Here is a 21061-nt window from a genome sequence, read left to right on the forward strand (position 1 = left end):
TCATTTATACACGCGTCATAAATCTCGATTTTAACGTTCGTACTGGTTTTTACTTTTAAAAACATTTTATTGTTACATTAAAGTCGTATTTACATGTCAGAAGTCCATCAAGTTGATATTTTTTTCGTAATCGTTAAGTATATTGAATTTTATAACCTAAAGAAGTTCTGCATTTATCTCATATGTAGGTTTGATAAATATTGTGATGCGTTCAATAAGTAAATGTTAATAAATATATTAATTTGAGCTCTTAGTACGCTATTATTTTATATGCTATACATTTTAATATTATAATAGCCTATATCATTATTTTTATATTACTATAAAACATGCATAAAGCCGAATTATTTGTAAGATCAAACACATTCCACAACACAAAAACATAACAAATATTTTCCACACCAACATCTCGTGAATTCTCGCTCACAGTTCATCATTATTATTTCGATTTCGACCACGTAAATGAATTAAATTACTATATAAAACTTAATTATTCGAATTTTGATTAACTGCAGTAACAATCCTTTGCTAATGATGGATGCACCCTTCCCGGTAAGGGTTGGCAGACCGCCGGCCGCGAGCCACCCTCCGAGACCAGGTCATTACACACTCATTAGCTCTAACCTATTTTTATTGTTTTTTTAAGAATCAAGGTTGGCGCCGACTTCCCTGGTCCAAAAGTCGCACGGTTTGACAACCCTATACTTTACTGGCTATTGTTTTAGTCCGCTTTGTCGCTTATTAGGACCTTTGATTGGAACTCTTGAGATCTTTGTGTAACTAAGAGATTGGTTAATAATAATCAATAAAATAGATGATAAGTATACAAAAAAAATGTAAATAACATTAAAGAAGTATAAGTGTTTTAAAATGTTTCAAAAATTTATAATTTTAATACATTTTATACAGATAAACAGAAAACCCTACATTATTAACTTGATTAAATAAAAATTCGGAGAGACTATACGGTACATAAGAAACTTAATTAGCTTTATAAGTTACTTGTACGTAATTTACCAATATTAAATCCATCTTAAGCAACTGAAGCCGGCAAGTCAAAATTCACTTAAGTTCCAAATTTATTGCCCCGAAGCCTTGAGCGAGTGTGTCCTGCATTTAATTTCGGCAAATTGATGTTGTTCTTGATCGAGACCTTTAGCCCTGTGCTTGTGAGTTGTCACATTCATAGTCAGGTACTGAGATAAATAATAAGAATATTTGTGTGAATTTTTATGTTTATGTGAATGTTAGACATTGAAATAAAACTATTTTGCAGCCCGCCCCGTGAACACGAAGGCTGCAAAGTTTTCAAAACGTTGGGAGAAAATTATAATATAAAAACCGCTATATAATCCGGAAAATAGTTTATTTCAAGAATATTTGATAGCCTAGTTCTTAACATGGCCCACCATTCGTGATTTCGTATTTTTGTGTACTATTGCAAAATCATACCAGAATTTTTGTCCGTCCTTTAAAATAAAATATTATAAAATGTACTGATATGTTGTAATTTAGTCAAGTTTTCTTTATATTTATTCATGAAACAATTTTATAAAGATTTTATAAATAAGCAGTCCATCAATGGTTCCGTTACCTTATTAAGAGAACCTTCATTATTATACTGCCTGAACAAATTTACCCACTGAAAGACTAAAACAAACGAAGTATATATTTTTCAATATCTAATCTTTTCACTCTTTACGTATGAAAGCTGTATAATGTGGTTGTTTTTCACACTTATGCCATCAGTTCATAAATTTTGTAGGTAGCAGCCATATTTGCATATAAAAAAAATCTGCCAAAGTGACTTATTCCGGCAAGTCGCATTATGGGGTCAGCCTTACATCCATAAACTCCAGCATAATTAATAATGAGAGGGTCGCAAATATCCCGTTGGTCGATAATTGATCCATCAGGCACAGTGCAGTCATTTCGTCAGGTCCGGACAAAAACCGTAAAATTGTTTAGTGCGAATAAACGAGCAGAACGGTCACCTAAAATTAGGAGATATATATCGGTCAATAACACCTATAATTATACCAAAATAACATTACCTGCTCTGTCCCCTTTAAGAGAAAGAAAATCAGCGCTGGAGAAGTAAGGAGTCATTTCACGTCGGTTTTCTATGAGGCAAGGGTTTCCGGTAGAGCGAGCACACTCATGCTAAAGCCTATACAGGGTCATTTTGAAATTGCGTTACTAAATGAAACCACATACTCATCTTCACCTTTGCTGACATTGTACCAAAAGTCTTAACGAATATTTTCACCAAAAATTCTGATTTCAGTTTTCTGATTTTTTGATAATTCTTTAGTTTAATGCGTATTTGGCGTGTGCATGAGAGTATTTCTAAAAGAAAGTATGATGTCGCTGCAAAGAATTCTCTTAGAGTAGTCTTAGTAGCATTAGGGTGTGTCAAATTAAAGTTACATTTTATTAATATTATTTTGTTCGAAATTTACCCTTTTTTATTTTACATATACCACTCAAGTAACTTATTGCAAAGTGTTATTTCCAAGAAGATAAGTATGTGGTATCATTTAGTAACACAATGTCAAAATAACCCTGTACTTCTAAAACGTTCTATAATTTTATTACAATAAATATCAAAATACCAACTTACCAACACTATGAATACTTCTGCGTTACATCCTCAACGCATTTAATTCATTGCCCCGATAATAATTAATAAGCGTCCGACCGACACAAAGCTCGTGACCACCGAAGGGTGTCGTGACCGCGGCGTCTCTGACCCGGCACAGATTGAGATATCAAAATTCGCAATTTCAATCCCACGGTGGGTACAAGCGTTTGTTTTATAGTTATCATTTACTTTATTACACCCTCGGGGGAACGTCGGCTTAGTTTGTACACTGCACAGTGGATGCATAATATTTTTATCAATTAATGTGGTTACTACTTAATAGTTATTGGTTTGCACAAATTTCATACTTTCTAATTATTTTTTCTATTTGATACATTTACGAGAAATGTAAAATGTTCCGTAGGTATCATAACACTATAAAACTGATATTGAATATGGAATTTTATTTTAATTACTTTATAAACAACTGATACCATTACAAAGTCGACAATAAATTCCGACAAATTGAATATAGTAGCCCGATAAAACGTGCCTGTAAACTGCGCCTAACAATAACATTACATTAAAGTGTATAAAGTTCTGTTTACACGTGGTACAGTAACGACCGACTTATCTGCCATCTACGTAATGGTGAGTGCAACAAAGCGGCTAATTATTTTTGTTTGCTTATTGTATCCGTTGCATGAAGCTCACGATGGGTTGGCTCCGACGATAGATGCTCTGATTTATATTTCATACCGAGATCTATCGCGACCTAAAGCGGTTGTTAACTCTCAGTATCAATTAGTAGCTCTATATTAAGGATCAGCAGTGAATTGGGTTGTTTAAACAGGAAAAGTATGCAAATTTTGTAAGGTCATTAAATGAGTTTATAATCGCTATAAATTAAGTTTAGTGTTAGGTACCACATGTAAATTTATGTTGACAGAAATGTCCATTTACAAACAAAATAATACTTTTTGACAATATTTATTATCACTTTAAATAAGTAGGTTTTTATTTATGTTTTCGCACGGATCTTTTATGTTATCCCGTCGCGTCGGGAGTCGGCGTTGCTCTAAAGTTAATCCAATATTTACTTTGGCCCCGAGCTGGGATTAAGCCATTTAATTTTGTTCTTCAAATCTAGATAAAGAACAACTCAGCCCACCTCTCCTGTGACTTATGGGAATATTTAAAACATTTTTTTTGGCTAATATCGATAAGCATAAAGAATTTGTAGTACATTTAATACTACTCAATAAAATTTTGAATTATAGTTATAGTATCAGAATCAAGGCAACTGTAAATAATGCAAACGTCGTTCAAGGAGAGTCTGCGGTTGTCTTCCATGTGTATTACGGTAAACAGAATTATTTCACGCACGAACTAAAATATGTATCAATCCATCAAATAAACAATAAAACCTTGAATATCCAGCTGCATTTCAACGATCGCATTTACGGGGTACAAATAACAAAAATTAAAATTCACGAATTCATAGTCAGCGCCGGAGCTACGTGCTGTTTGTGACTTATTTGCACATTTATGAGTTTACTGGTTACAGTGAGGAAGTACTCGAAGCAAAGATTACAGTGATTTGATTGCTTGATTATTTAAAAATTCAAAGAAAGTGACATAAGTAAGGAGTCCATTTTAATTCACAAAACCTTAAAGCCAGCTTTAAGGTTATAGCTTAAAAAAATAGCTTAAAAATCAAATAATTCTACATTCACACACATTACGCCTTTATCTCTGAAGTAGAGGTGCAACCAGGGCATCCAAATTTCACCATGTGTGTTTTGACCCGTTAAATGTTAGAGCGCGAGCCTGTCTTCATTGAAAATCAACAGACGGCTAATGCTGAGAAGAAAAAACTAAATACTTAGACATATTTTACATAATCTTAGCTATGTATACTAATATATAAAGCTGAAGAGTTTGCTTGTTTGTTTAAACGCACTAATCTCAGGAACTACTAAACCGATTTTGATTTTTATTTTCACTAATAAGAATCTACTTTTTCCAAGTGCTAAAAGCTAATTTTTATTCCGGAAAAACTTTTTCACGCGGCCGGATCTTGTTAAAATCTAGTTTTCTATAAAATTTCAAATGCTCTGTTTTCTGTCCGATGATATCTTTCACCGTTACAAAATGGAATGCAAGTTTCGAAACTCTCGTTAGTGCACTCGCGGACGATACATTGATTAACGAGTTTATTTTTAACTAATTAATGTCACATTATATTGTATGTATAGTTTTATAGGCATCGGTGAATAAATTAAAATTGTGACGTTACTAGTCAATACAGTACTGTAATTAATTAGTATTTAATAACGCGTGAGAAATTAAAAATTATCATAAGTATTTGCGTACTCGTTTCTTAAGCATATAAATATTAACTAGTGTACGCTTGAACTTAGCTATTTTTATAGCGTAAGGCACCGCGGGAAAAAATCAGGAATTAGATAATTACAAAACCATGTAAAATAGCTTACTCAATACACAGTGTTAAGTAACTCTTCACGTTAATTAAGGGACTATATACACAGAAAACGCCTTATACATATTTCGTTCAGTTAATGAAGTCATTATCGGTATTTGATTTTTATCAAAGAATGTATAATCCAATAATAGTAGATTAAGTTAAAAAAACGCAATCAAACCTACCAATATTTACAACGCAATGAAAAACAGTAGTCACAAGAATGTTTAGTCCGGTTGTGTCCGATTTTTAACGCGCAAGTCGAGATTTCTATCGGGTTTACCTCTTTATCTTGTACCACGATAGTAAAATGAGCACCGATCGTCTCTTAACAACGAATAACGACTCTATCATTAGTCGATACGGTAGAAAATCTTTTGGCAAGCTATACGTGCGCATGTATTGAATGCTGTTAAGGACATGTTGAAACTTTTGTCATGTTATCTGAATTGGATCTGCCGCTAAGTTTTACGGTAATTCTCTGTGTATGCTTAATTTATTTGTTTATGGTTTTATTTTATTTTCAAGTCCGTTCTGCTTTAACTATGTAGTACTATGTTCACATCGTTGAGTTTTTTTATTGTGTATTTTAATTTCTTTAAGTGTTATGATACGTAAGGAAAACGAGAAATGTAAGAGTAATGATTCTGAAAAACAATTAAGATAATTTTTTTATAAAAAAACTATAAGTATGCATTATTAGGAACTGAAGCGATTTTAATTAAAATAAAAAGAACTTTCACTGGCTATACATAAATACTAACACAAATATATCAACAATAAAGTGACTGGTACGAGTGACTCCGGCCCGTGTGCCGATGTAAACATGGTAAACTGTTAGGTCGATTGCGCACCTCTCGGGTTAACCATAATCGCTGATGTCCCCAAACATTTTCTCTCAGTGGCCGTCCTGAGCCGAGGTCGTGACCCTTTAGAGGGTCGCCCTCAGCATGGTCACTTAAGGGCTCGCAGTGCCTAAAGCACTTACCCGCAAGACCAGTGTGTTTGTATAAGCCGGCCCTGCCAGGCTAACAAACGTATGTATATTACAAAAAAAAACGTACGAGTGACAATGACTGACCGCCTCGGTGTGTCAAACGCTCAATGTTTTATAGCAAAAAAAGTCACAAATACCCTCCCTAAATATTTATACCCTACCAGTATTAAAAACTTATTCTCACATTTATATTCTAACCTGATAAAGAATAAATTATAATTTGCGCCAATTCACAATATCGACCTCACACAGCGTGATAAAACAAGAAGATGAACACTGTTGGTTTTAAAGTAATTTGACTTTCAAGATAGCATCTGTTAATATCAAAATTGATGTCTTTTGAACTTAAATTCCCAAAATAGGTTGTAAAAATTCAAGTGTTGTGAACCGTTGTCTCCGCCCAGGGCAGCTGTGCCCAATCCAGTTCATACTAAGCCTCTATTATGAATTCCTCTTGCATAAACATTACATCAACCTATAAAAAGTATCCGAAAATAAAATTCAAGTTATAATTAATCTGCACCGCTCTTTGATGCATTAATAAACATACTTATACCCTTAAATATAATCTATATTTACTTAGTCATTATACTTGAGTACTTTTGTGCATTTTTATAAGATAATGTATTATAATAGTCTCCATTTAAAACGTTAGGGGAAAATTTCTCATTACTACGCTATAATGGATGTGCATACTATAATTTGATGGTCTCAACGATGATTCTAATGTTGATTATATGACAGGTTCCCGTAGATTTATGTGTACATATTGCACGCTACTAAGATCCTCAATAGTACATGAGTTCCTATAACCATAAGCCTTGATAGAAGAATCATAATCTCGAAATCGAACGAAATCGAACCTTTGGAATAACATTAATTTTCCTTAAAAACGGAATAATATCATTTTCAGTATTATAATATTATAAAAATTATAGTATCCACTAGCATTTATTACGGAAGAATAACGTACTTAAATTCTAGTAACATAATACACCCTAGAATAAAACGCACAAGATATTATGGACGAATGGCTTTTATTTAAAAATCCAGTATAAATATACATGAATGAAACTATAGCCATTAATTAAGAAGATGCAGGTGTATAAGCCATTATAGGCTTGTGACAGCTAAGGTCTATCTTCGGATCGTAATTTATAAAATAATCGCAATCATGGCACCCGTGAATATCAATTACAATGACTTTTATTACGTTTTTGAGCACCTAAGCAAGCCTAATGAAACAACCTCAAAATTAATATGAAACAATGTAATTAGATTATCTAGCAAGATTAATTTATAGTTCGTGTGAGAGTTGAACGCGCGACACTTGATGCAGATGTTTGATACACCTGTCTGAAAATTTACATCGTTTATAACTTGTTATATTACTGATTTACTAAATTAACGTGGTTAGCCGCATTTTTTAATATGATATCAGAAATTATCAATTTAATCCTAACATGTTATAAATAGAGTGTTCGTGTAGATTTTATAAGTGTTAAGTTTTTTGATAATTTGCAGGTACTTTAAATGTTGTAATAACTCTGAAAATAGACGTTACTTTTAATTAATAAAAGTCGATTATTTCTTATGTTTATGCGAATGTTAGATATTGAAGTAAACCGATTTTTCGGACGTTTTCGCGGCTTTTCATATTATGATATAAAAAAACCGCGATACAATCCGAAAAATCGTTTTATTTCAAAAGTAAACACTAACGCCCAAATAATAATTATTAAATAAATAAATTAAATATTATTGTTGTCTAAAATGCACAAATATATATAATACTATAATTTAAATATAAATTATTACATGTTTTTTTCTCACCATTACGCTTACTTTTTCCCATTAATTTTCTTTGCCTTCCAGAAAAAACAATCGTAACCTTTCATTAGAAAATATTTCTGCTAAACCCTTATTCACGTTTACTTATCAAATAACACGGGACGATTTTAACCCTTACGCAAGCATAGGCAATCTATTTGCCAAACCACTTTAAAAATTTCGCGTCGAAATTCCTAAGGATATTGGTATTGTGTTGTTTAATACAACTTACGAGGATACGCGAACATTTCCCCTCTCTCACCCTTCCAACTATCCTGGCTCCTTCTCCTTCCCTTTCTCTTTCTTTACCCTATCCCCTCCCTTCTTCCTCCCAGACCCTGAGACTGGATAGTCGTGGGTCGCCAGCGTACCGTCCGCTAGCACCCTCGGTGATAACGGTAGGGCCTACCAAATCCTCACAGGGACTGCCGTGGTTGCTAAGCCGGGGGATTGCTTGTATACCGTTCGCAGGGTAGCGGAGATAACTACGGCAGACCTCCAAAAAACAAGATACAACTTACGCCTTTACTATTTTAAGGGTATGGACGAGGGGAAGAATTAGGTGCAAATATTTTATTAATAGTCTATCGCAACGATTAAAAAAGTCAAAGCATGATTTTTCCCCGCAATTAGTATTACCCGGGAAAGGGTTTACTTAAGTACAACACATACCTACAAACATCATTAATTTATATTAAGTAACAATTAATAAAAGAAATCAACATTTAAATTATAATAAACTCCGCTACAAATCTGAGGAAAATAAATTGCATTTTCCAAAACAGGTGTTTCTAATACTTATTAAGCATCAGATCAACAAAAACATTTTAAGTAGGTATGTCTATAATATGTGGGTTACAAATTCAGTGAAAACGAAAGAATTAATGCGCTTGTTATAATTATCTATTTTACTATGTTAAATTAAAAAAAAAATGCTTTTTTCGTTTGGCAGAGCGTTGAAACAAAACTATACTGTATAATGTAAACCATTAAAGTGATATTCTTATGATGAAAATTTCATGTATCTGTGGTAATCGTTTGAACAAAAAATGCTTGGAGCTGTCACAGGAATGTTCAGGTTAAAAAAGTATACAAAAATATTTTTAAATTAATAATAACTAGAAAATAACCGAAATGACGCTTACTATGGTCTAGTTAGCACCATCGCGGTTATTTTCTGTAATTACAACTAAAAACCCGAAATGAAAATTAATATTATAATATAAAATTTCATTCACCCGTTTTAATAAAAATAATTAATGATTTTAATCATTCAGGATCACAGTCTATCAAAAACTAACAATATTATTATACTTTGATGTGACACTTAGTGAGTAGCGACTGCATAGTTTTCAGCCCAAAACTCGTCGGGCAGGTGCTGCGCGGGCGCACACTTCTTTCATTAAAATTATACCAATGTCGCGTGTGCATATTCTTACTCGATAACGCCTTGCTATAATTAAGGCGAGGCCACAACATCAATATATACAGAAGCTTTTGTAATATTTTTTAATTATAAGTTGCTTATAATAAGCAAAAGGAAAAATATTTATAAGTGATCTCAGTTTTTCTATCTATCGTCGTTTAATATTATAACATACCTGCCTATCTTTGACAGAGTCTGCATGTAAAACCTTATCTTATTTCATTTAATAATGCATTGCAGGACCCTTTAGGATATGACAACTTAATTTTAAAGTTAATACGTAAAGTTTTATACCCTTTTCACAATGAAGAGGAATTACAATAAAAATCACAACGAATTTACGGGACTTGTTTGGAGTAATGAGCTAAACATGGATTGAGGCAGGAAATGTAGTCTACATGTGTCGTTTGGATGGCGCGGCGCGGCGCGTACTTTGTGGACCTTCTGTGAGTGCCTTGTGTTAGTGACGCGGCTGATCGAGTCGGCGGCGCTCGTACGCGCGCCCGACTCGAGCTTGCCACGCGCCCCAACGGTACTTCACGGAACGTTTAACAAGAATTTTGTTTCCATTAATATTTTTCGTATATGGTATCAGATTAACATGTCCGATGCGGTAGAATCCTAAATGGGCCCTATTAATTCTTCCTTTTAATAAGCAAAGAAAAGATTTTAATTCGGTTTTTATGTAAGATATCAAACCCCTTTTTTCAAAATGATCAATTAAACATTATTAACTTTGCGACAGTTTTGTACCGTACAAAATGAAACCGAAAGTTACTTGAAATCTTACAATAAATATTAAAAGGCTTTAATAAATCAATCGTGATCATTACAAATACCAATTATCACAAATTGTCATATTTTAATGGTTACACGAGCGTTACAAATATAACGGTGGACCGTGTAGGGTTTACAAAACGCGGTACATATACGCTGTTGAAGATTATCTTTCGATCTATCTGCTGCAGGTGATGTAATGAATAATACAAAATATCAAACACGTATTTCGAGTTTGTTTATTGGCAATCTGTATTCGACAGTTTATTTATGTTGGTTATACATCACCTGTTAACAGCTCCGACGTAGATGACGATCTTTCAGCCGACCGCCGTCATGGCAATTCTGCTCATCAATAAAACCGAAAGCAAAAAACATTTCACAATCGAACTCATATATAAGGAAACAATACTAATTATCTATTTAAGGCCACCTTATCGCCGCTCCTAACGAGCTGTCGTAAAACTATAAACGAATCGTACAAGCCTTGTTTGTCGGTAAATGGGCCGAATTTCTTCGGCCTTATTTACCACAATTTTCAAATACGTAAAATATAAGGCACTAAACGATACACGCATACTCATTATCAAATAGCTCTGCATGTTGTCGACACATAAACTTGAAGAGGATACATTCTATTTCATTACGCTGTAAATTAGCTGGGTAATTAAGTTTTTGCTACTTTGTACTAATTAACGTAAAGGCTGTACACGAGATATAATTACTTTACAATATAGATACGGCAAAGCATTGATACGTTTTTTCGATGCAGTAATATATTGCACAGGAACGTGATTCGAAATCTTACAGAGAACGGAAGACATTAAACATTTTAAACACTAAAAGTACATAATTTCATTGTAATACACATAAATAACTCTTGTTTCATACGTGGTCTACAGGCGTCTTGCAAACAGTGGTAACAGATGTTTATCACAAAATTCGACTGTCCCGTCAATCAGGAACGATGGTCGATTGGTCACAATACGAAATCGAATCACGGCTAAAACTTATCTTAGTCACAATCGGTGTTGGTTTCTGGACACGCCGGACGAGTGAAGTCGACGTCAGTGTCTGCGGGCATCCGACGTCAGCCGCGTCAGCAGTAGGTGGCGACATTACACGATGGGATGTCGCGATAGCCCTCTGTTTTACAACCTTACGGACATCGTATTTGCATTTCGGATGTCGCGTGGGAGACCTACGTTATCTGCATTCGAACGTGGGAAGACAAGTGCGTTTTAATTTTGAATTCTTAACAACTGTATGTAGCTCTCACTATTTACATTTCATCATTCACGCTATGGTTGAACGGATTTGAAATTAACACATATAAACCAAAGCCCTACAATTTCAATAAATGTGTTTATAACACAGCCATTGATTAGCATATTTTTCCACTATGGCCAATTATAAACAGTTACGAACAGAAAATGCATTAATTTCTAACAAGTGTGATGGTTCAAGTTGAAAGTTAACCACCTGTTACAGATGGCCACGGGAGTCGAGTTGCCTCAATGGCTTCCGAACTTGCCGAAATTAACATTTTACGACGATAAACTATACAACCTATATTTAAAAAGTAGGAAGATTGAAATTAAAATATTTTAGCCGTGAGACTATTTTTTAACATAATGAAATACTCTATTAGCTCAAAAATGCTAATGCGTGAATAGCAAATGATTAGAATCGCATGGTTGTTGGTGGAATTTGAAAAAGATAATCTAATGTACTTTGTTTAATGCTCTATTGTTTCTACAAGAAATTTAAGTGAAATAAGGTAGGGAATAAAGTTTCTATTTAACTCAATCTTTACCATACTTTACCTATGACTTTAAATTAAAGAATTTCCTAATATCACATTAACCCAGTTTATTTAGTATAACGTAATATATGGATCACAAAACGACCCTTAGCATGAATTTACGCGTTATAGTATCGTCAACGTAATGATTTAATTTAAGTATATTTTATAGAGATTTTAATAGCACTCCGTGAGCGTATGTGGAAGTAAAATACGATTATGTGAACATTGCGCCTGTGTAGACTTTGAATAGTATATTACTCAGAGCAATAACAAGCAACAACGAAAACAACATGCTTGTTATTGTTCTGAGATATATTGTATAACCATAGACAATGTGTCAAGATGTATGAAAAGGGCAGCATATGTCTCTGTTTTGACGTATGGTATCATGTATCATGTAACAAATACTAAATACGTTAACTTAATGATTTCTTAAGTTTACGCAAATATTAGACATCAAAATAAAACTAGTTTTCTAATTTAATCGCGATTTTTATATTTTGATTTTCTCCCGACGTTTTAAAGGCTTCGCAAACTTTATGGTCACGAGGAGAGAACGTTAAGGACGTTGAGGATTGGCGAAATGGCGATATTTTAACATATTCCATATGAATACTATTATGCGTAAATTCCTGCTAAGAGTATTAATATACTCGTATATATAGCTCTCTATTTTCTGCAAACTGCATCCTACGTCATTGCGTGAACATGCCCTTATAATAAAAGTAATTTATCCGAAAACAAACATTTACCCTACCACTAACTAGCCAGTCAAATCCGAAAAATATTTCATAACAAAAAGAACCGCGAATCACCATCATAAGGCTCGTTGGTTCGATCGCTTTACGGACTTTACATTATGAAGGCGGTCGATGTGAAATGTATAACACTTTATTAATACTTAATATGATCACCCTTTGACGTTCAGATGAATAGGAGTCACTCAACACGTCGTTAATCAAATGATATTTTATAGGAATCAGGTAGTTCCATTGTGTTACCGATGTCGGCAAGCTTTAACCTCGTGATTTATTGAGTAGAATAATTTTTAAGAGATTGATGTAAGAATGTTCAATGAAAATGAGCAACGCAGGGTGTGCTACTAATGGAAGTTACACCGTGAGTGCTTACCGACTTGATACCAGTTTCGTAACAAAGCTTTTATTTCATATAAATGTAACATCATTATATTAAATTAAGTTCAACTCTACACTCAATTTATTTAAATATTAATCTTATTTAATAGTTTTGTGATCATTTTTTAAATTAATTTAAATGCAAATACTGCACTTACTTACGGAGTGGTAAACATTTTCTAACTATACGCAAGTAAACTAGCTTGTGATATTAAGATTGCACACACACATACAACATCACGCATTTATCCCCGAAGGGGTATGCAGAGACGTAACCAGGGCACCCACTTTTCGCCAAGTGTGTTCTGTCCCATGATGTGATAGGGGGCGAGCCTATCGCCATATTGGGCACAAATTCCAGACTCCGGGCTGATACTGAGCAGAAAAGCCCAAATGTCACTTTGCCCGACCCAGGATTCGAACCCAGGACCTCAGAGCGCTGTTGTGCCGCGCATGCAGTACAACTACGCCACCGAGGCAGTCGATTAATCGATTGCATCAAATATTTTTTACAATTTGTCTTATAATTCATCATGATCATCTTCATCAGCTGCAGGATGTCCACTCCTGAACATGGGCCTCCCCAAAAGATTTCCAGATCGATCTTACAAGATCGACTTATAATTACAAGGTATAAAATTTCCCCAACTTCCCCTTAATCCAATTTTGCCCTTAAAATTTTTGTCCAGTAGAGCTTTAGTCCGGAAAAAGACTTCAACGCGCGTGACAAACAAAAATAATGTAACAAATTCAGAATAACAAAACAGTTACAATTTAATTACAACTACAATTTATTCATCTGATCCCACACCAGTGAACCGTGACTGCATGTGATGGCAGATGACACTTTTCCCAACATCAACATACCCCCGGCTCCCACACTTACCTGTCTCTGTTATTTTGTTTCCTAATTGTTTAATTTGCGTGCAATTGTCCAAATAAATAATGTCCGTTGTGATGTTTGTATGCATGGACTTTAATTTTGTAATCGATTTACGCGCTATGAAATTTACTGATATTGTAGCAAACTTAGAACGAAGGTCAATAGATTAGACTCGTATTGTAATCTACGTCAATAGATATACAATATACATGTCTATCATATGTCTATTAAGGTCTGTATCCGGTAATAATTTTAAGTTAAAAAAATGATATTCCTCCTTTAACTCTAATTCCGTTTTATAGTATCCCTTTGTCAAGTTTATGAAAATAAAGTAATTTGTAAGTATGAAATAAAAAGTTTAAAAAGGACAAAGAGACATGAAATGACCGCGTCGACCACCCTCACAACCCTTCAACACAATGGACGTAATTTCATCGCATTCTTACTAGACATATTACATCTTGTAACATGTGACTTAACAATATCATTGGCTTAATTTTAAGCCCATTGATAATATTTGATGTTGTTTTATTTGATTACTAGCTTTTACACGCAGCTCCACTCGTGTCAGTATTTTTCTAGAATAAAAGTACAATTTGGGAAAAATTTGGGACCCAAAAAATATTTATAGTAATTATTCTGTCAAGTCATTGTGCCTCTATTGCTTAAAGCAAGAAGAAACAAACGTGTTCTGGATTTCTATATATCATGAGAAATGTTTGCCTTAAAATAAAAATACTGGTATAGTTTATGAATTTTTAATAAACGCTTCATAATGTTTCTATAGTTTTACTACACACCAGTTGTTAGGGAAAAAATGGATTATTACTAGGAAAAAAAAGTAATATTTACGGAACCCATTAATATTTCCCACAGGTCATATCCGGCATACAATCACGGGGTTCGACGCAATGACTTGCGTATACCTCGTTACCGCAATCAATTTTGTTACTTACGTATCTCATATCATGAAAATGTTAATAACTAATATTTACTTACGCAAATAAATATACATAATTTATTATGAACTTACTATGGTATGTTTATTATAAACGTAGTAGCTTGTTAAGGCTTATAAGTAAAAGTAATGAGAATTTGTAAACATAACACATTTAAATGTTCGGATAATAAAAGAAAAGAATAAATAATAGAAGAAAAATGTCAAGAAGAAGCAAAACAAGTGTGTTCTATGCAACGCGGTGAAAGGTACGCCACATATTATCATCATTTCAGAGTATTTCCATCTCTACAAATAGTTAATTCCAATATATGTCTGAATACCATTTAGTGAACAAAAAGGTGTGAATATAACCAATATTTAAACGAGAGGTTAAGATCCGATTTTATGATGATCGTTTTGTGGATACTTTCATTGCACTTTTTTATTTGATTACACCGAATATTACATGTAATATATTATTTTTACTTACTGCACCTGCCGTTTGATACACAAATAAAACGCCAATAAAACACAAAAAACGTGCCACATCATTAACTAATGAAAACAAATATTTAACATTTCAAACACCACATCGATTCAATTAGTAAAGTCAAACGAATAGAATTATAGTTATTCGAGTCACGCAGTACTATTGGCTGGGCCGGTGGCTTTGATCAAGAGAGCGAGGAATAAAACAAACATATAGATAAGGAGTGCAATTCATAGCGTGGTTACTTCGAGTCTAATTGATGATAAGTGCATTTAAGACACCGACCTATGTCACCCGCGGCGGCGACTCTCACACGGCTCAAAATACCATTAACATATTTTTAAATAACACAAAAATTGTTCAAATACGCATTTAGAAAGCTCAAAATTATTATGGTACGTGTCTAAATTATCAAATAGTCATATCGAATTTTAAACTTTTACTTAACGATTTATAATCGATATATGAAATGTTTACATAGTATTTAGTTACGGATATTCAGTAGTCGAGTTTTGATCATGATAAATTTACATGCCGATATGCACCCGGTTCATAAATAACTATTAAGAATTCAAGATATATAAACAAGCTGCAGGCAAACTGGCTATGATGGTGCTTACGGTTAGCGACGTGAGTGAATTCGGTATCGGCAATCTAGTAGCGACCAAGTAATTAAACCTTGTTGGGAGTTACACTCGGATAAAAAATGATCTGATGCTCATAATGTGTATGGAATACAGTTTTAAACTACGTTACAGCGAACGTTTATAATGAGGAAATACAGGAAAATGGCCAATATTAGAGAATTTTATCGGTTGTTACTATGTAAACAATACTTAAGTACCTTATTAATAATAATATATATTATGTATTATATATGTAATTGATTAGCGAAATAAACGAATTAAAATTCTTTGAATATTGTTTTCTTTATATATTTATAGATACATATTTATCGTTTAAAATTATACACACTATATTCTGTAAATAACACATTTTATACTGTGTATATATAGTAGGTTTGGGAATAATAAAATATTTAAAATTTAACCAATAAGACGCATAAGGAATGCATATATTTTTTTTATCTCCATGCGCCTTAATATCCCTGTTGTAATTTCATTATATTTATGAAACAGTGGCATCGTTTGGAAATTTAGAAATCTGGTTTCATTAATGTAAATGTCAATGTATTTTATCGATAAAGATGCGATAAACTGCGACGCGCTTTTATCCAACGGATTCGACTGCCTTTATAAAATACTTTAGGCTGCAACATTTAAAATGATCGAGAGAGATAACGTCCGACAGATACTTAAGACGATTGATTTATTTAAAATTTATCGAAATTGATACGGCAATTATGTGACAATATCTGAACATTGCAACTGGAGCCGTAATAAATGAATTTCAGGTGCCAATTATTGAATTTAATCATTTATTTATTGAACAAAATTAATTAAAAACGTAAACAAAGGTAAACGTAATGAACATAAATTAAACAACATGACTGAACGCTTCGTTGGCATGTACAAACAAATGCTATTTACGCTTGTCACCCCAGCTTTGCGAATAAGTCCTTGTCGTAGAGTTCTAGGTAAGCTATTAATTTTATACTTTGCTCGTACGTTAGCGTTCAGTGGTCATCAGAAAAAACTGGGCACGCGTTAGCCACCCTTCCCCCGCCCGTGCCGCGGCCCCCTAACCACTACGCCAGGTACGGACCCGCACGTACAAGGGGAAGGGATGATCGAAAATAATAGGGGAAGAGAATTTTAAAATTTATATTTTTTGCAGCCGGCGCAGGTGATATAACGCGTGCGCGTGCGCCGGCGGCTCACTTGTACGTGAAGCTCCACCGCCGCCGCTCGCGCTCACGTTCCAACCGAAAGCTCCCACGAAGCCTTCACCTATCGCGCAGTGCCTGTCCGATAGCCGCGCGGATCGGTTGTGTCCGTTTCACACGCGCCGCCGCGTAAATACGTAAACATGTTGCAAGAAATTCAACTTGTTCAAGGTCAAACAAACTACGTCGTCGTCTCCTCTGGATATCCGTCCGCTACATTGACGAAGACACCTGTAGAAAAGAGGAACGTTCCTATAGCACCAGCACCTGAGAAAAACTATGTCACACATGACACCCCACCGAACCTGCAATACAGAAAGAAGGTTCACTTCAGGACAAACCCGTACACCGGACCGCAAGCCGCTTCGATAGCCAGACGTAACGCTCGTGAACGTAATCGTGTGAAGCAAGTGAATGATGGATTCAATGCACTTCGCCGGCACCTCCCTGCGTCAGTAGTCGCCGCTCTGTCAGGTGGCGCTCGACGAGGCTCCGGCAAGAAGTTAAGTAAAGTCGACACATTACGGATGGTAGTTGAATATATAAGATATCTTCAGCAACTGCTGGAAGATAGTGATGCTGCTTTGGGTATTACAAGAAATCAGGAAAATAGAGAAAACATTCCGAGCAGTAACACAATGCAGCCGATGACTTCAGTTGATATGGACGATGGCTTCTTCTATGGAAGCGGCTCACCTTGTTCGGAAAAAGCTGACTCACCTGCACCTTCGGAATGTTCGTCAGGAGTTTCGTCAGCGTATTCAGCTGTAGACCGCTACGAAGTCACAACGCAGCAGCAGCTCGGTCCCATGGATGAAGACGAGCTGCTAGATGTCATCTCGTGGTGGCAACAGAAGTAGTACTCACTGTAAGTATTAATGTCCCTATACATCTTGATTAATTGCAACCCCTTAATATTTAAAAAAGTTAAACATCTGATTACATGAATAAATTCAGTTACAATAAATAATTATTTTTAAAATAATTAGAAATTATATTTCGATTGGATTGCAATGGAAATGATCACTTTTCAGGTTAATAATCTAACAAGATTTTTCCTATTTGTCTCGCATATAACTAATATTATCATTTCTTTGTTCACAGGAAACAATGCCACCGAGTATGCGTATCCCGCCGAAAAATGTGAATACATACGAAGAGACTCTTTTGTATCTAGTCAAACCAATAGTGCCTTAAACTTAGTTATAATGTATACGAGCCTAATTTAGTATAATATCCACCGAGTTCTGATGTCCAGTTATCTTGTTTTACGATATGATTATACGAATAAAATTGACTTTAACATTTCGTGAGAGCGGTTTCGGTCCAAATTGTGACATTAGCGGAAAGAATGGAATAGGTTGTGAGAATAACTGTATATTGTTACCTGTTACTAAATATTACCGAGGCTTTGTAATAAATGCGCTTGTTATCGGGTTAGTCGATAATATTGTAAATATTAGTTATAAGTTGTATAATTAAAATTATTTATTGACGCTAATTACACCAGACTGAGAATAGATACGTTTGTTTTTTTCCTAATTCCCGAAACAATACAACTAAATCAACTTACAGATAACATCATCGCAGTCAATGTACTTTGTTACACGCAGCTACTGTTATTCCTAAATTATGCTTTGTAAAAATATATTCGCTATCGTTAATCAGTGGAACTGTATTCCATTTTAATATTATCTCAATTTATAATACTACTGAAAACGATGATAAAATATTCCCTACGATTCTCCTATTATTTATTAAAATGGCATTTTCTTTCTCTATTGTATTTCTTTCATTTGTACACACCTACATACATACATACATACATGCATACGTACATACATACATACACATACATAAGTACATGCGTACATACATGCATAGGCTCAAACTTTTATCTCTAAAGGGTCAGCCAGAGGCGCAACTATTGTACTTATTTTTCACCTAGCTTATATCAGTTCTATAATGCGATAGAGGGAGCCTTTCTCCACATAAAAAAGCAAATAACAATTAAGTATAGCATCTATTTAATACAACATACGTTATCTTTTTACTCACTGGTTACAAACTCTTTTTTTTTATGTTGCCTAAATTTTTTAACTTATAAAAAGTCACTAGCTACTTCTTATAAATGTTTTATACGCCTGCTTTAACCACAGTTCAAAGCACATGTTAGAAAAACAATTACGATACTAACAGTATTCATTTTCAAATTAACATATTTGAATAAATGTTTTTGTCCACAATTAAGTAACTCACATAAAAATTATTGTTCTTGTACTAAAGAAATGAAATGAAAGTCTTTGTCTAATTACCCATGCAAAGCCATTAATAATCACATCAAGAGGGTACTGATTAACTTTGATGCAGGAATCCGTAATCCCTGATTATTATATTTGTCATGTCATGATATGACACTATAAACCATCAGATTTTTGTTATGATACGACCTGACTACTCCGGATTTGATCCAAAGTGCAGTATAATCCAATTGATGTTGACGTCAACATATATACATATATATCGCAGCAGTCAACAAAATTATGCCGACTTGATGATAATGATGACTTAAGTCTTGTTCGTATCTTTTATTTATTAAATATAATAATAATATCAGCCATTTATAATTTATGTTGTCCCACTGAAGGGCACTCCTCTACTACTGAGAGAGTTTAGGCCTTAATCCACCACGTCGGCCTAGTGCGGATTTCTTATAGAGAACTTCTCAAGACTGCAGGTTTCCTCACGACGTTTTCCTTCACCGTTAAACAAGCGATAATTCACAAAGAATACACAAATAACATTAGAAAAGTCAGGGTCAGTCGTCAGTTTTGACCCTGCGGACATTTGTCTCGGCAGTCTGTTCTACTCCCAACAAGATATCGCCGCTATAATATGTATTATAGTTAATACTCGTAATAGTCTTTCACTACTTTATACTTGTGAACACAGAATTCTTATTATTTAGTGGGCTCTTAAAGTTTTAACAATAGTTATACGGTTTTAAACGCTTTAACCCAAAGTACGCAAAATACTTGTTGACGGACATACACCTTCAACGAAGTTGTCGAAGTATAGTGCAGATAATATTATACTTTCTGCGTGACAATCATAGATGAACATTGCGTATAAATTGCACCAGGGATTTTAAGTCTTATGAACAAACTATGATAGGACATTGAATTATAGTAACATTACAATATCTCTATCATGTTATTACGTAATGTCAGTAATAATGCGGAAAGAATACAATTCCAGAGTCCATTTTGTAGACAAACACGCTGTTGGAATGTTGTGTGAATCCTGTTATTACCCTTTACATCATAAATCATCGTCCAGATGTAAAGAATTAGCGGGACGCGACACGATCGCAAGGAAATATTTCCTAAAAATAATAAAAAATACCTCACACGAACCCAATCAACCATTATATGACACAAGCATGAGGGCAGATTCTATTAATTTATAACCGATGTGGGTGGATATACTGGCATTATTTTTTAACGGTCGCAGAAAACATGGATGTTTGGAATAACTGTAATTTTGTTCTCTTTTTATTAAGATATCGGTCAACTTAATCAAGGGTAGTTTTATTGTAATTTATCTTTGCCTTAAGGGCCTTAAATATTAAATAAGATATTCAATATTTATTAATTTAATATTCAGATAAAATTGAGGAAAAAATATAGCGCAAACTTTATTAAATTCCGTAAATTTTTCTAAAATTTCAATATATAATTTTCTCATTTCGTACCAATATAAAGGTAATAATAATGTGTGTACCCTAATCAATTTTATTTAACTGGTCAAACAAGAGCTGAAAGCATTTTTATTACATCTTACGAAGCCACTGCAAATAA

At 34.1% G+C, this 21061-nt stretch overlaps 2 protein-coding genes across 2 annotated transcripts in view; one reads left to right on the forward strand and one right to left on the reverse strand.

Moving 5' to 3' along the window:
- The window catches only part of LOC115443976 (cytochrome P450 4g15), a 201279-nt gene extending 183260 nt beyond the window's left edge, over positions 1–18019 (reverse strand). The window contains exon 1 of the mRNA XM_037441360.1: positions 17922–18019. The gene's annotated coding sequence lies outside the window, so the exon portion shown is untranslated. The remainder of the gene's footprint in view (positions 1–17921) is intronic.
- LOC115443965 (achaete-scute complex protein T3) lies at positions 17210–18723 on the forward strand. The gene is made up of 2 exons (XM_030169582.2): positions 17210–18069; positions 18306–18723. Exon 1 carries the CDS (start codon positions 17345–17347, stop codon positions 18059–18061), a length of 717 nt encoding a protein of 238 aa, XP_030025442.1. The 5' UTR covers positions 17210–17344; the 3' UTR covers positions 18062–18069; positions 18306–18723.
- The last annotated feature ends 2338 nt before the right edge of the window (positions 18724–21061 follow it).

This window comes from Manduca sexta, chromosome 22, assembly GCF_014839805.1.
Source record: "Manduca sexta isolate Smith_Timp_Sample1 chromosome 22, JHU_Msex_v1.0, whole genome shotgun sequence".
NCBI classification, from domain to species: domain Eukaryota; kingdom Metazoa; phylum Arthropoda; class Insecta; order Lepidoptera; family Sphingidae; genus Manduca; species Manduca sexta.

Coding starts and splice junctions, on each gene's coding strand:
- LOC115443965 (XM_030169582.2), top strand. CDS start 17,345: ATGTTGCAAGAAATTCAACTTGTTCAAGGTCAAACAAACTACGTCGTC.